The 17,649-nt window shown below is 40.5% G+C and overlaps 1 protein-coding gene across 1 annotated transcript in view; it reads left to right on the forward strand.

The window, feature by feature from the left end:
- The window catches only part of MBOAT2 (membrane bound glycerophospholipid O-acyltransferase 2), a 95,677-nt gene that overhangs the window by 16,666 nt on the left and 61,362 nt on the right, over positions 1-17,649 (forward strand). Inside the window, exons 2-3 of the mRNA XM_083352591.1 lie at positions 15,625-15,770; positions 16,725-16,802. Of these exons, the coding sequence (XP_083208717.1) occupies positions 15,625-15,770; positions 16,725-16,802 (224 nt within the window). The remainder of the gene's footprint in view (positions 1-15,624; positions 15,771-16,724; positions 16,803-17,649) is intronic.

Genomic DNA, 17,649 nt, shown 5'->3' on the forward strand with positions numbered 1-17,649 from the left:
TAGTCTTTCCCCCCCCATCTATAGATAGTCCTCGACTTACGACCATTCTTTCAAAGTCACAGTGGTGCTGAATGAAAGGAGTTACAACTGATCTCTGAAGCTACAGCTGTTGCAGGGCTCCCATGATCAAAGTTCAATTGCTTGGCAGCTTGCCCACACTTGGGGACACATGAGGCTTTCTTCCACAGGTTGTACATGGCAATTTCTTCACGAGACCCGGGGAAGATGGCCTCTCATATGACCAGCAGCTTCCTCGTGAAGGGCCAGGCCCAGAATGCTTTCTCAGCAGCTGGAGAAAGACAGCAGCAAAGATCAGCTAGGGTGCCAGGGACCAGGGATCTGAGCTGCAACACAGTCTCAGCAAAGGTCAGCTCGGGTGGCAGAGTGTAAAGGTGACGGTGACTGGGACTAGGCTGGGGTGGTTATGGCTTCCCAGTGCACCAAGTGGGCCCTTCTCACTGCACTGCTGGGCTAGGTGGAGTTGGGTTTTACACCATTGCTAGCAGCCAGAGAGACTCAGTGCCCCGAGTAGCCCCTTTGCACTTCCTGGGACATGGTGACTTTGTTCTGCACTGTTGGAGCTTCCTGTGGTGTGGTGGTTTTGTGCTGTCTTCTGTGGTTTCCGGTGCTGTGTTGCTGGGCCACCTTTGGGTGGCAGCAGCTTCTTACAGTCCTAGAGCTGTGATGTGCCAAGAAATCCCTGAGCTGCATCATATTCTTTCCCTGGCTTCCCTGAGCTCATGATACACTGCAGCATCCTTCCCAAGATGTGTGGATCCTATTTTGGGTTTCTCCCACCGCCTGTGGTGCCCCTGTCTGTGCTCCTTACCGTGAACTCTGCTCTCCTCTTCCCACTTAGTGATTCTGGAATTATAATATGGTAAAGTGAGCCCTGTGTAGCTTAGTGAGGAAATTCTGGTCCCAGTTGTGGCTTTTAAGTCAAGGACTGCCTGTATTGGCATTGGGGGGGTTGGCATTATCTTTCGTACATCTTTTTTAAAAGCATATTGAGCAGACCAGCTTTTCTTCTTTCACTTCAGCAAGAGCTTATGTAGGTCTTCCCTATTGTCAGTTATCAAATTGGTATAAATAGCTTATTTGTTTTGATGTTTTTCTCAATAAACTTTCTTCTATTCCAGCAATTTCATGATAAGGTAAAGGTAAAGGTTCCCCCGCACATGCGTGCTAGTCTTTTCCGACTCTAGGGGCCGGTGCTCATCTCCGTTTCAAAGCCGAAGAGCCAGCGCTTGTCCGAGGACATCTCCGTGGTCATGTGGCCGGCATGACTAGACGCCAAAGGCGCACGGAACGCTGTTACCTTCCCACCAGAGCGGTCCCTATTTTTCTACTTGCATTTTTACGTGCTTTCGAACTGCTAGGTTGGCAGAAGCTGGGCCGAGTAACAGGCGCTCACTCTGTTACGCGGCACTCGGGATTCGACCCGCCAAACTGCCCACCTTCTGATCGACAAGCTCAGCGTCCTAACCCACTGAGCCACCGCGTCCCTTTTAATTTCATGATACGTACATATAAATTAAATATTTTATGCAACCTTGGGACACTCTCTTTTTCCAATTTTGAACTATTTAGTTGCACCATGTTCTGTTTTGATTGTTGCTTCCACATTTATCAATTGGCAGATGTGATGGTCTAATCTACTCATGTTTTTGAGGGTATTCTACAGTCAGAAGCCTTTCTACAATCAATGAAGCAAAAAGGGATGACTTTTTGGAACTCCTGCCTTTTCTACTGTCTACTGGATATTAGTGTTATCTGTGTCTTTTTTTGAATCCATTTTTCACAACTGGCAATTCTCTTCCCATGTATAGTCGAGGTCAGGAATACAAAATATTGAGCATTATCTCTCTAGTATAGGAGATATGTGCAATTCTTCAGTACATTTAACATTCTTTAGTGCTGCCTTTTTTTGGTATTGGAGTACAAACTGATGTTTTTCAGGTTCTTGGCCACTGTAAGCCTTTTACATACCTGATTATAAACTGCATGTATCACTTTAACTGCATCAATTTTTAAAAGCTTTTTTATGAACTGTAGCTTTGTTACCAATATTTTTTAAGGACTTAACTTTGTTGCGGTTTATTTTTTCAGAATGACTAGTTCTAGTTCAGTGATCAAACATATATATTTGACTGATTTGGGGAACCTTCTGTTCTTTGTCTCTTCCTTCTCCAAAATAAATTATTAATAAATAAATAAATTCTATAATCATATACTTAAATATGATGGGGTGTGTGAAAGCCCTAATAAGCAGGCATATACATAGAATGAAGGCTACTGCTAAGCTTGTAAGCCGCCCTGAGTCTTCGGAGAAGGGCGGGATATAAATGGAATTAAAATAAATAAATAAATAAATAAATAAGTCTTCTGCCCTCATTTGATAGCTGATAGGATAGCTGATTATATTCTCATTGTCCTGGTGCTAAATGTACTTTTAGCTTTTCTACAATTTACTACTTCCAAGTAGATTATATTTAGTCTATGTTTGTGGCTTGCTTGATATGGGTGACCCAAAATATATACTGTACTTTCAACAGTATTGTTCACAGTATTATTGGGATATAGGTTTCTTTACCAGTATGAAATAAAGAATCGTAATCATAATAGTAAAGTTGGAAGGGACCTTGGAGGTCATCTAGTCCAACCCCCTGCTCAGGCAGAAAACCCTATACCATTTCAGACAAATGGCTGTCCAGTCTTTTCTTAAAAACTTCCAGTTTTGGAGCATTCACAGCTCCTGGAGGCAGGTAGTTCCACTGGTTAATTGTTCTAACTGTCAGGAAGTTTCTCCTTAGTTCTAGGCTGCTTCTTCTCCTTGATTAGTTTCCATCCAATTGAATTGAAATTGACATATATGAACAGTGGGTTAATAGTTAACTTCTTAAGTGAAGAAATTAGCTCATAAAATATTATGTTGTAGGTTAACTTAAAGAAAAATAGGGACCCTCTCCTCTTAACCAGGAACAGATGTCCAGGTCCCTTTCAACGTTAGGTCAAAGTTTATGAATCAAGTGTCTTCAAATGCTTTTCTTGTTCAACTTGTTACTGCTATCTTCTTATGCATTCATTTTAGAAATGAAACCTGTCATATTTTTTTTTAAAAAACCCCCTCTGCCAACAGGTTCTTTGTATCCATTTAATTTTAGGGAGAAAATTAAGAATATTTTTAATACTTTTAGTGAGATTTAAAATAATTCAAATTTATTTCTTTTGTGTGTCTTTTTATCTATTTTAAAAGTTAGTGTAGTGATTATGAGTGGTTTATAGTCCACTGTTTACCTCAGTTCTAAGTAACATTGAAAATCATAATAGCTTGTATTAAAAATATTAAATGGAATGTTTCCTCCTGTATTTATTGGCTTGGAAATTTGCATCAGAAACTCCCTTCTGGATGGCCTTGATTAATATAAAGGGAAATTGTTACCAATTGTTACTACCTGATTATAAAATAGTCTTAAAGGTTTTCTAAGTATATGTTTATAAAAAGGTAAAGGTAAAGGTTCTCCTGCATGTGCTCTAGGGGCCGGTGCTCATCTCCGTTTCAAAGCCGAAGAGCCAGCGCTTGTCCGAGGACGTCTCCGTGGTCATGTGGCCGGCATGACTAGACGCCAAAGGCACACGGAACGCTGTTACCTTCCCACCGTAGTGGTCCCTATTTTTCTACTTGCATTTTTACGTGCTTTTGAATTGCTAGGTTGGCAGAAGCTGGGACGAGTAACAGGCGCTCACTGTTATGCGGCACGGGATTCGACCCGCCAAACTGCCGACCTTCTGATTGACAAGCTCAGCGTCCTAACCCACTGAGCCACCGTGTCCCTCTCATATGTTTATATTTTGTGTTTAATATATGATAGGTTTAAATACTTTAATGAGGTACTTTATTGGTGACCACAGGGATTTAATTTATCCTTTAATTTCAGTGATAGAATTAAGATCAGGTGCTATGAACTAGTCCAATCAGCAGAAAATTGAATTGTACCAACTTAAAATTTGCTATTGTCTAAAAATTCCTCTAAAAAAACCTTTTGACATTTTTTTTTCACATCTGCCCCTTCCCCCCCAAAAGCAAGGAGGCTGTGGCCCTAATTTTTTTTACACGGATATAGAATATTTATAAAGAATTAAAAAAATAAAATTAAAGCGAATGGTCTTACTTTGCAGCAATGAACTATATTGAAGGGAATAAGGCAAGGATGTCCTGTCTGTCCCTATTTTTTTATTAGCATTAGAATCATTGGCAATCCAAATATGTCAAGAAAATAAAAGTCCATCAGAAAATAAAATTCCATCAGTGAAATTAACTGCACAAGAACATTAATTGGAATTAAGTGCTAATGATATTGTACTAACAATTGATCAACCTATGTCACCTTAAACATGCTGATAGAATATATAAAACAATATGGTTGGTGTCATGTTCAAGAAAGGAAAAACTCAGGCTCGATATGGAACTTTGCAGGATGAAAATAACGTTTATATCAATTAATAGCCTTTAATATTACTATAAAAAGGTCAAATAATTAGGAGTTTTTCTTGAGAAAAAGGAACAAAGATCTCTTCAAAAATATTCATTCATCAACCTGTCAACACTTAACAACAGGTACTTCTTGATGGAAGAAATTAAACTTGTCTTGGTTCAGAACTGGAGTGGGAAAAATGAATATTTCATTAAACTAGATTTTCTATTTTAGAAATGTACGGTATATCTTTACTGTATTGAAAATAAGGTATTCAGTGAAGTACTAAATTAATATATGGTGTAATAAAAGGCCAACTATTACATTCAGGAACGTAGAATTCAGAAGAGTGAGATGGGTTAGCAGTTCTAGGTTTCAGATTTTATTGTTGTGCTAGCTGCTTAAAATGGATTTCAGAAAGGTTTATATTTCCTTCGCATAACTCCATATTGGGGTTGATAGACACAAAATTAAGCAATTTTCAAGAAATCTTAAATTATTAGGTAACTCAATGGAAAGTAATTTGTTTAGAGTACAAGACTTTATTATTAACAGGAAAAACTAAGATCTTTCAAGTCTCTTGCTACTCTTCCATATTAATTGGTTTAAATACCTTCAAATACATAAGCCGCACAGCAACAAAGGAATTACAGAAACAAAATTAATCAAACAAATTGAGTAATTTGATAGAATATATGTATGTATATATGTATGTATATATATGTGTGTGTACATATATGTGTGTGTGTGTGTGTGTGTGTGTATAAATTTAAATTGCTAACAAAGAATTAAGGGAGACTGATATGCATTTCAAACTTATTAGTTTTCATCAGTCAGCCATACCCTTCTGAGATTCAAACCTGGGCTGATTGCACATTAGGCAGTTGTTTTCACCTCTAAGCCACAGGATCTCTCTCGCTTTGTTAGCAGAGAAGCAAGGGGAGATATATGTCAAACGCTTGTTAACTATTTTTAGATTACCTTGCTAGGCCCCAAACATGGGACAAATCTTTATTTCCTGTGTCAGCCTAACCTGAAGGCCATCGACAGGCAGTAGTCACACCGGTGACAGCTCATATTTGTGTAAATTTAAATTGCTAACAAAGAATTAAGGGAGACTGATATGCATTTCAAACTTATTAGTTTTCATCAGTCAGCCATACCCTTCTGAGATTCAAACCTGGGCTGATTGCACATTAGGCAGTTGTTTTCACCTCTAGGCCACAGGCTCTCTCTCGCTTTGTTAGCTGAGAAGCAAGGGGAGATATATGTCAAACGCTTGTTAACTATTTTTAGATTACCTTGCTAGGCCCCAAACATGGGACAAATCTTTATTTCCTGTGTCAGCCTAACCTGAAGGCCATCGACAGGCAGTAGTCACACCGGTGACAGCTCATATTTGTGTAAATTTAAATTGCTAACAAAGAATTAAGGGAGACTGATATGCATTTCAAACTTATTAGTTTTCATCAGTCAGCCATACCCTTCTGAGATTCGAACCTGGGCTGATTGCACATTAGGCAGTTGTTTTCACCTCTAGGCCACAGGCTCTATATATATATGTTTTCTGAGGTGTAGGTGCAACGTTTCGACGGAATCCCATCCGATTCCGTCGAAATGTTGCACCTACACCTTTAGTTCTACGCGGGAGGAAACCCGAATGACCGAAGATCCATTATATATATATATATATATATATATATATATATATATATATATATATATATATATATATATATATATATATATATACATATACAACTACAGCCTTACGCAAATTCCATCACCTCACACGTACAAGATTCATTCCAATTCATAGAGATCATAAGTAAACTAAACTTACAGCCCTGTGACCTACTTGTGAGCTTCGATGTCGTATCCCTCTTCACCCAAGTGCCAATCAAAGAAGCCTTGACAGCTATCCTAAATAAATACAACCCCCCAAAACACATCCTAGATCTGACCAACCACTGCCTATCTAACACATACTTCATCTACAGTGGACAAAGATACAAACAAATGGAAGGAGCACCCATGGGATCACCCCTTTCACCTGTCATCGCAAACCTCTACATGGAACACTTTGAAACCCTCGCTCTAGAAAAATCCAACCACAAACCCAAACTCTGGCTCAGATACGTAGATGACACCTTCGTAATCTGGCCACACGGCAAAGAAAAACTGGATGACTTCCTCACACACCTCAATAGCCTACACCCCAAAATACAATTCACTATGGAAACAGAAGCTAACAATCAACTCCCCTTCCTTGATGTCTTAGTCTACAAGAAATTCAACGGCTCCCTAGGATACACTATCTACCATAAAAAAACACACACAAACCGCTATCTGAACGCACTCTCACACCACCACCCAGCACAGATCAACTCCGTAGCCAAGACACTCATCTCCAGAACAAAACACCTAGCTGACGAACAACACCAAAAAACCGAACTACACACTCTCACTAATGTACTAACAGCCAATGGATTCCAAAGAAACACGATTACCAACTTAATCCGAAGAGAGACACCCACAAAAACCCAAGACAGAGAACAAGAAAATGGCAAAGCCCTCCTCCCATACTTAAAAGGGACCACAGACAGAATCAGTAAGGTCCTCCAAAAACACAACATCAAAACAGCATTCTACACAGTCAGAAAAATATCCACCATCCTAAGAAACCCCAAGGACATAATTGGCTTAGAAAACCAAGGAGTATACGAAATCCCATGCACCACCTGCCGCACCACATACATCGGACAGACCAACAGAAGAATAAGTGCACGCATTGAAGAGCACAAAAACTCACTCAGAAAAGGAGAACAAACTTCATCCCTGGTCCAACACTTTGAAGCCACGGGACATGAAATTGATTTTAAAAAAACCAAAACTATCGCCAAAATTGAACATTTTAACAACAGAATAATCAGAGAAGCCATTGAGATAGAAAAACGCCCCCACAGCATAAACAAACGAGATGATACCTCTCGCCTACCAACCATTTGGAAACCCGCCTTGATTGACAGACGAGTCCCAACCACCAAGAATGATAGACCCAAACTCATGATAACACCACATGACATCACCACCACACAACCATTCAAAAAGCAAATCCGAACCCACAATGATAATGAGGCACAACCACAAAACAGAAACCTAACTACAGCTGCAACATCAGCCACTTTAAACCCCTCCAAACCACACAATAAGCAAACTGACACCCACTATAAAAACATGGCACCACCACAAACACGAAGCCGAACAAAAGCAGCACAACTCACCAGCTCAGGTCTAAGGCTGGCAGCTGAGACCAGCCCATCCACTCAAAACACACCCCCACCCAATCAGAACACACCCACCATTCAAAACACACTCCCACCCAATCAGAACACAGTTACTCCCCCACCCAATCAGAGCACACCACCCACAGAACACACCCCCTCTGGCAGTTTAAAAAAGAGGAACAAACAGCCACATGCTTCTCCCAGAAGAAGGAAGCAGAAGCCACCAGCCTGATGATGACAGATGGGATTCCGTCGAAACGTCGCCCCTACACCTTTAGTTCTACGCGGGGAAAAACCTGAATAACCAAAGATGCACATACGAACACCCGCGAAAACCTCAGAAAACACATATATATATAACTTTCTGAAGATGAAAGGAACGCGGGAAGAAACCCGAGACTCTAGATCTACACATACAGACACCCGCGAGAATCTACGAAAACACACACACACACACACACACACACACACACACACACACACACACATATATATATATATATATATATATAATTTATAATCCATAACACTGAATATTTGTAAGGCATAATTTATAATCTGCTAGGGAAGTGTAACTCAGGACAAAGACTGTTTGATGAAATTGTATATTTGTGAGGAAAGTCTATATTCCATCATTGTATTGTGAGAATTTATGTTTACATTTGACCTGTTGTAATGGCATCTGGGAAAGACTTTGGAAGAATGAACAAAGAGACACTGTCAAGGGAACAGCTGGCTAAGAAACAATGTAGCCCACGGATATTGGATGGGGCAAGAGACTTGGGAGAGACCCTCCCTCTGTAAAGGAACTTGGAGGGAAGAAGGGGGTAAGGATGGCATTTTCAGACTTGCAGGATTCTGTCAATTTACTTCTACGATTAAGTAGAATTAGCCCATCTGGTTGTGATTTCTGTCAGGTTTACCCTGAAAGGCCAACAGATACACATTTTTATAGTATTTTCTTAATGTATTGTTAATTATCTACAATTTGTATTTTCTCCTCTTAATTATATTATTTTTCCCTCAAATATTTCCATAGAAATATGTTTTGAATAGAAATTTGTAATGAAGTTTCATAGTCCTTTAAATTTTTAATGATGTCTAGAGTCTATTACGTGTGTGATTATTTTAGATGGTTATCTGAGCTGGCTCTCTACTCCAATTTTATGATTTATTTATTTATTTTTAATCATCAGAATCACGTTTGCTATCTCTTTTTCAGTATTCTCTCTGGTCTGTGTTTGTACAGGTAGTCCTCAACTTACAACAGTTCATTTAGTGACTGAAGTTACAACGGCACTGAAAAAGGTGGTGATGTTTTTCACACTTTATGACCGTTGCAGCATCCCCAGGGTCATGTGATCAAAATTCAGATCTTGGCAACTGACTCACATTTATGATGGCTGCATTGTCCTGGGATTATGTGATCACCTTTTGTTATCTTCTGACATGTCAAGTCAATGTGGAAGCCAGATTCACTTAACCATGTTATTAACAACTGCAGTGATTCACTTAACAACTGTGGCAATAAAAGTCGAAAATGGGGCAAAACTCACTTAACAAATGTCTCACTTAGCAACAGAAATTTTGTGCTCAGTTGTAATTGTAAGTCGCGGACTATATTAGTATTATATGTTTTATTGTTGTAAATTGTAATATCTAGCTTGCAGGAAACAGTAAATAAATAAAACTTGCTGCCCTAACCATGGACATCTACTCCCTACAGAAAAATGGTGCTAAATGGTGCTTGCCTTATTTTCTGTGCAACTTAAGGAAAAGGCTTGAGGGATTCATCAAACTTTCCCTTCCACAAATGTCACCAGCAAGTGGAAAACATCCACCAATCATTTTCTTAACTGGGTTGTGAATGACCAGGAGGCATGTTTTGAGAAAGGGCTATATAACACCTGTCAGCTGTTTTCTGGCTACTTTGAAAGAGGGGAATATTCAGTGGTGGGATTCAGCCAGTTCGCAATAGTTCATCAGAACCAGTAGCTCATTTTTGGTTGCCCAGACCCAGAATGGACTTCCAGAAGCGGCATCCACACAGAGAACTGGTTGTTACATCTTACCACTGAGAATATTGCTCTTTTGAAAAAGTACTTAACTTGGGTTGGGGCTTCTTTTGAACACAGCTTTAGTGTCCTTGCATAGGTCTTCCAGCCCCCTCCCTCTTCAAAACTAGCCTAAAGCAGTTGGTGGACATCGGGGAGTGAGTTGTTGCATAATCAGATAACAAAGCGCCTCTTTCCTGCTTCATCCTGCACCTCTTCCTCTTCCTCCTCTACTGATCTTCCACCTCTTTGGGCTGATATAGATCCAGGTCCTGTAGATCCTGGAGGACAGGGGAGAGGAGAACTGGTTTGAAAGATCCAAGAATCTTCTGCTTCCTAAACCCAACTGGCCATAGAAGGAAAGGCTCAAGAGTTTGGCACTGAAGTGGCTGCTAGGCAGTCCTGGGTTGGTTCTGCTCCCTTAGAGTCACCTGATGAAATAATGGATAAACAGCAGGTGAAATGTCAGGATATACCCAAGTATCTTTCTTTTTTTAAAAAGGGGAGGGATGGAAATGTCGCCTTACAGTGAATTTCAGAGCCTAAGGATCAGCAAGTTCTTAGATGCTTTAAGTAAAAGCGTAAAGTGAAAGCAGAGTAGGAATGCTTTTTAAGTGAGAGTTGAGTGAAGAACCTGTGACCTATATGTTACTGAAAAACATGCCAGTGAGGAAGGATTCTGAAAATTGTAGTTCAGCGATACATGGAAAGTTACAAGTTGCCCATTTGTATTGCAGAGAAAATCTTGGAGAGCTTGTCACAAAGAAAGGGAAGAGGATTAGACATAGCAGAATGTCTAAAGACAAAATGAAAAGATCCCCTTTTGGAAAGGGTGTCAACTGCTTTTATTGGCACTTAGTTTTGAAAAGTCTGATTCTCAGGTAATGTTTTCTTCCAGTTTCACTGGTCTTCCAGATGCATTATTTAGTGTACCTAATAGGATTTTTGCCTCTTCTGTAGGTTTTCATCTTTGCATTTTTCACTGATAATGAGACACGCATACAGACACAATATGCTGTATTGGGGACTATTTTATGTCAAAGGAATGAAAAAAAAACAACTTAAATTCTCCTAAAGGTAAAGGTAAAGGTTCCCCCCGCACATGTGTGCTAGTCGTTTCTGACTCTAGGGGCCGGTGCTCATCTCCGTTTCAAAGCTGAAGAGCCAGCGCTTGTCTGAGGACGTCTCCGTGGGACGAGTAACAGGTGCTTACTCTGTTACGTGGCACTCGGGATTCTACCTGCCAAACTGCCGACCTTCTGATCGACAAGCTCAGCGTCCTAACCCACTGAGGCACCGCGTCCCTTCAAAATTCTCCTAGTGGAGGACTAATTGTAGGCAACTACAAATGAACATGAGTCTAAGAAGTGTTGGCTCTTTTCTTATACTATGTGTTCATTAGAACAAATAATACTTTTTTTCTCTGGCACGATGATACTGTAGAAAAAAAAGTGTAAATGGAAATTTGAAACAGTCATTTAATTTTAAAAAGCTATGACCTCAGGTTTATCACAGGCTTTCTAAATCATTCTTTGCTTTTATATAAAGCTAAACTTTATTGGTAGCATATCGGGTGAGATGAAGTTGTAGCACAATCTGAGGCATGGTATATTTTACAAATCAAGAGCTTATTCTTGGTTTTGATCACTAGTAAGATTTGGGCGTCTCAATTTTAATGTGGATTCTTGTTACTTTAAGAATTGGTTGGGTCTCTTGTAAGTCACAGTGTCTTTGAATAGTAGCTTACATTACAGTACTACAGCCAGCTTTCGTATTCGAAGCTTTGCAAGAATGGTTTCAAAAGCCTTCCTGAGTTTGGAAAGTAGGGAATCCCACCCCCACCCTGGATAATTCTGCAAAAGGAAGACACAGTAAGAAGCACCGTGCCTTAAATACTTTAATAGCCACAAATTGTGGACATAAGATTGTTCAGATGCTGCACTTGGTAATGGTGCAATCGAGTGAGACGGTGTTGGGATGCTGAGCAGCTTTCCTTACTTTCTGTAACTAGACATAAGAGAAAAATGGCTCGGGTAGAATTCTCTGGGAAATATTCCATTCAGTGCACAGATTCTTAAGCCTTGGCAAACCTTCTACCATGCTGTGCCAAAGGTGACTCTGGACCTACCCTGATTCTTTTGAGAATCGCAGCCTAATTTGCTTTATTTACATGTTAAACAAACACCCCAAAAAGAAAAGGGGAAACGTCTAAATTACTTTATAGCTCTGCAGAGATGAGCCGGAGATCTGAGAGAGGATGAAACTTGTTTTGGGGATATACATGAAAGAGGCAAATGGATATAACTGGCTTGCCGAAATAACGCTAATGAGGGGGGGTGGTTAAATGGGATTTGGATCCAAATTCTTTTTCTTCTACCTCTCTATCCAAGGATATTTCCTCTGTGACTGAGCTTGTTTCTAACTTTGGAGCCGGGCTTGGCACAATATCTGTTGGACAGCAATGAGTAGATAAAGCCATTCCTTCATTCTGTCCCCACCCTTGCACGTATAAAGAAGTGCCAATATCAGTTCTGCACGGAAAGAGTGTTCTGATGTTATTTTGTATATGTTCAAGGCTTGGGCAGTTTTCTTCCAAGTAGCCTTTCCCTCAGGCCTAGTTGCTATCTTGGGTGGGTCTACTTTGGATTCCTTTGTTTACACTTCCCTTTTTAAATTAGTAATAGTAATAGTGATAAATTAGTGACAGGTGGCCCTTGACTGATGACTCCAACTAGAATTTCCGTTGCTAATAACGCAGCTGTTACATGAGGTCACGCCCAATTTTATCATCAGTTTTGCCATTGTTATTAAGTGAATCACTGCAGTAGATACGTGCAGAGGTCCCCAACCTTTTGGGCACCAGGGACTGGTTCCGCGGAGAGAGCTTTTTCTGTGGACCAGAGGGTGCGTGGTTTTGTGTGCTGCCTGCATCCCGTGGATGGGACTTTGCTTGTTTGTGCGGGCCGGTTGCTGGCATGCTGCGGCCCGGTACTGGGCCACGGACTGGGGACCCCTGGGTCAGTGAATCAGATTGCCATTAAGCGAATCCAGCTTCCCCCATTGACTTCGTTTCTTGGAAGCTGACTGGGAAGGTTGCAAATGGTGATCATATGATCTCAGGCTACTGCAACATAACAGACTGCCAAATGCCCAAATTTTGATCACGCCATTGTGGGGATTGTTGCAACAGTTGTAACTTTTTTCAGTGTTTTTATACTTTATGTCAGACATGTCAAACACAAGGCCCGGGGGCCAGATCCGACCCGCGAAGCGGTTAAATGTGGCCCGCAAAGCCATCCTGGAAACAGTGAGGGAACGGCCCCCACTGCCTTGGCCCTGGCCCAGAGACCCTCCTTCTGCCAGAGACCATCAGATCTGTCCCACTCCTGCCCAGGCCCCCATAGGCACCCTTGATGCGAACGATGTAGAGTTGGCCATGCCCACCCAGTAGGCCATACGCACTCTAGCCACGCCCACCCAGTAGGCCATGCCCACCCAGGCCATACCCACCCGGCCCCCTGAGGGCAACCACAATGCTGATGCGGCCCTCAATGAAATTGAGTTTGACACCCCTGTTTTATGTGGTCACTAAACAAATGGTTGTAAGTCAAAGACTACCTGTATTTAGAAATGACACAACTCACAAAACATCTGACTATTTACAGTAATTAACAGTTAAAACATAAATCAAATAAAACACAGCTAAAAGAGCAATAATCATATAAGAAAAAAATCCTATTTACCAAAATACCAAATGGCGACTATAGGACATGTGCTGCCATTTCATTGTACAGTGATGGCATCTGTGGTAAACAAATTTCTAAATGGAATCATGGTTTTAAACAAACATTTGGGATAAATTACATGAGCACGCTGCACATTCTTGGCACAATAATTTATTGTCTATATTTTTTTAATCTGTCTATATGGCTGCCCAACCTGCAACAGCAATTTCGGGTATGCTAACAGAATTTGAAAACTAAGGATACAAAATAAACAATATTATTATTATTATTATTATTATTATTATTATTATTGTTGTTGTTGTTGTTGTTGTTGTTGTTGTTATTATTATCATTATTATTATTATTATTATTATTATTATTATTATTATTATTATTATTATTATTATTTTATTTGTATACAGCCCTTCTCCCGAAGGACTCAGGGCGGTGAACAGGGCAATAAATATTAAAATACAAAAATACAAAAATTAAGAAAAGATTAAACAAAGTGCCCAATAACTTACAACAATAAGTTAAAATACGTTAAAACAATAATAAAACCCAAACCCATCAGGCCAGGCCGGCTTGTTCAAACAAGTAGGTCTTTAGATCCCGTCGGAAGGAGCGAAGGTCGGGCGCCATCCGGAGCTCAACTGGTAAACAGTTCCACAAATCCGGCGCACCCACAGAGAAGGACCTCCCCCTGGGGGCCACCAGACAACATTCTCTGACCGGTGGCACCCTGAGGAGGCCCTCTCTGTGGGAGCGCACTGGGCGGAGGGAAGTTGATGCCGGCAGCAGGTGCTCCCTAAGGTACTCCGGACCCATGCCATGTAGGGCTTTAAAGGTCATTACCAGCACCTTGAATCTCACCCGGAAGACAACTGGAAGCCAATGCAGCTCACGGAGCAAAGGTGTAACATGGGAGTATCGGGAGACTCCCAACACAACTCTCGCGGCTGCATTCTGCACCAGTTGGAGCCTCCGAGTGGTCCTCAAGGGCAGCCCCATGTAGAGAGCGTTGCAGTAGTCTAAACGAGAGGTCACGAGCGCATGAGTGACCGTACGCAAGGCATCCCGGTCTAGATAGGGCCGCAACTGGCACACCAGGCGAACCTGGGCCCCCCTAGTTACAGTTACTAAAGAAATATATAATATAAAGAATATAAAGAAACACATAATGGCAACCAAGGTCAATAACAACCAAAAGTAAGTTGACACCTCCTGACAGGTTCAACTAACTAGTTATCCAAGCTTTTAAGTGTTTGTGAAAAGCCAGAAGGCCAGTTGAAATTTGATACTGTATTTGATTTTATAAAAAGGAATTCAAGCTCCCTTTGGTTTTTCTTGACCTTATTTCTAAGATTGCTGGGCAGCTTTGGTATTTTCCCATTTCTGCTAAGTCAGAAATGGGCATCTGGTCCTATATGCACTTTCCAAACTTCTTTCCAATAAAGTTTGGAGCTCCCTTTGCACGGAATCACAATGCATGTGATTACTAAATATGCCCTTACTTTGCATTTTTATCTCTGGCAGCCATGCTTTAAAGATTGTTCTCCCTTTCTTTTAGATAATGTGCTTTAAAAAATTTTTTTAATACTTGAGACTGAGAAAAGGCTGCAGCAGCAATGTCTTCAGGTATTAGCTATCTGTTTTGGGACCTGTTCTGAGAAAGGAATCCATCTTAACTCGACTGTAACACTTTATAGCCTTTCTAAAAGCTATAGTTGCTATTGCCCTATCTACAGAATACAAGGTTCTCAAATAAATTCTTAATACCATTTTTTTAGAATGCAGACAGTTCCCCTTCCATCTATTTCATTGAAGAAGCTCCTCTTTGCTGTCCAGATACAGCAAAGATTTGCTTTTTTTCCGTGTGTATGAACAATAACGCAAATTGGGGATTTTTTTTAAAAAAAACAAACAGATTCGGAACTTTTATTGTGAAAGTGTGAGTTAAAAGTTCTTTTTTTTTTAAATGTTTGCCACTGTTGGTTTTGTTTGTTGCATAAACAGAAAATCAAGTTCAACATATAATTATGTGAATATTAATGTTTTTAATAATCATTATCTCTTCTTGCAGGTCAACTTTGTAGTGTGCCAACTGTTTGCCTTGCTGGCTGCTGTGTGGTTTCGAACTTACCTTCATTCAAGCAAAACTAGTCCATTCATAAGGCATGTTGTTGCCACGCTCTTGGGCCTTTATCTTGCACTTTTTTGTTTTGGATGGTAAGTAGCTCGATTTTTCATTTCAGTGCTTTTATTTCCTAGAATTAATGTCAGAGTGCTGGATTTTATTTCCCAAACATTAGTGTATTCTTAAAAGAAAGGGATCACGACAGGACCCACTTATTAGCCCACTTGGTGAAGCAGTGGGCTAATGCCTCCTTAAGTAACACCAGCTGCCTGCAATTAGTGCAGGTTCACATCCCACCAGGCTCAAGGTTGACTCAGCCTTCCATCCTTCCGAGGTAGGTAAAATGAGGACCCAGATTGTTGGGGGCAATTAAGCTGACTTTGTAATAATGCCGCTTGGGGGTGTGTGTGAAAGCCCTAATAAGCAGGCATATACATAGAATGAAGGCTACTGCTAAGCTTGTAAGCCGCCCTGAGTCTTCGGAGAAAGGCAGGATATAAATGGAATTAAAATTAATTAATTAATTAATTAATTAATTAAACTTGGAAGCAATGGGTGACAATGGCTTTAGAGCAGACATGTCAAACACAAGGGGGCCAGATCCGGCCCGCGAAGTGGTTTCATGTGGCCCGCGAAGCCATCCTGGAAACAGTGAGGGAATGGCCCCCACTGCCTTGGCCCTGGCCCAGAGACCCTCAGATCTGTCCCACTCCTGCCCAGGCCCCCATAGGCACCCTTGATGCCAATGATATAGAGCTGGCCACGCCCACCCAGTAGGCCATACCGCACTCTAGCCACGCCCACCCTGGCCATACCCACCCGGCCCCCTGAGGGCAACCACAATGCTGATGCGGCCCTCAGTGAAATTGAGTTTGACACCCCTGCTTTAGAGTAATTTTGATGTCTCTGAAATTCTAATTTAATTCTAATAGATAACAATTTATCAACAAAGGAGCAGATCAGGGCAGTGTTTTATTTCTCTCTATTATTTAAAACTGAATTGGTACCTGTATTAATAAGCCATTATCATAATATTTCCTTCCTAGGTATGCCTTACATTTTGTTATACAAAGTGGAATTTCATACTATATCATGATCATTATAGGAGTGGAAAATATGCACAAGTGAGTATTGAGCCAGTCATATATGTATTTTATTGTATGTTATTGTTGTTAGCCGCCCTGAGTCCTTCGGGAGATAGGGCGGCATATAAGTCCCAATAATAAATAAATAAATAAATAAAATATATCCTTAAGTGAAGTATAGAGAGTGATATAAATTGCAGGTGAATGGGATTTTAGGTGAAAAGTTATATATGTTATGAAGTAAACAAGTCCTATCCTAGTGCACTCTATATCTCTCATTTTGAGCACAATGTACATTGTCTTATGAGTATTTTAGAGTCACTTCCGGTGCCTAGATTCACCTTCAGGCATCTTGTTTATGTAGAAAAGTATCATCCATCTTATCTGCTGTTTAAAGTGCCAGAAACTTATCACGCTTACTGTTTGCAGTTAGAAACCCTGGAGGGATGCTGTTATTCTCTGTACTCAGTTGCTAACATGTTTTCATTGCTTCATCATCAGTGTTCTGACTTCACACTCTTATTCCGTCTAAGTACAAAAATCTGTAACAAGATAGTAGAGAAATTTGAGTTTTTGATTCATCAGTTTTAAAGAAAGAAAAAAAGCACAGTACTTATATCCATAAATAAGCATAACTGGCATGCTTTGATTCAGGTCTGGGAGCCTTCTCGTTGTCTCTTCATTGCTAGTTGCATAGTACATGCTACATGTTGCCCCTTTGTCTTCTTAATCTGAATTATTTTATTTTATTTTATTTTAATTCCATTTATATCCCGCCCTTCTCCGAAGACTCAGGGTGGCTTACAAGCTTAGCAGTAGCCTTCATTCTATGTATATGCCTGCTTATTAGGGCTTTCACACACACCCCAAGCGGCATTATTACAAA

The sequence above is a fragment of the Vipera ursinii genome (genome assembly GCF_947247035.1).
Source record: "Vipera ursinii genome assembly, chromosome: 1".
NCBI classification, from domain to species: Eukaryota; Metazoa; Chordata; class Lepidosauria; order Squamata; family Viperidae; genus Vipera; species Vipera ursinii.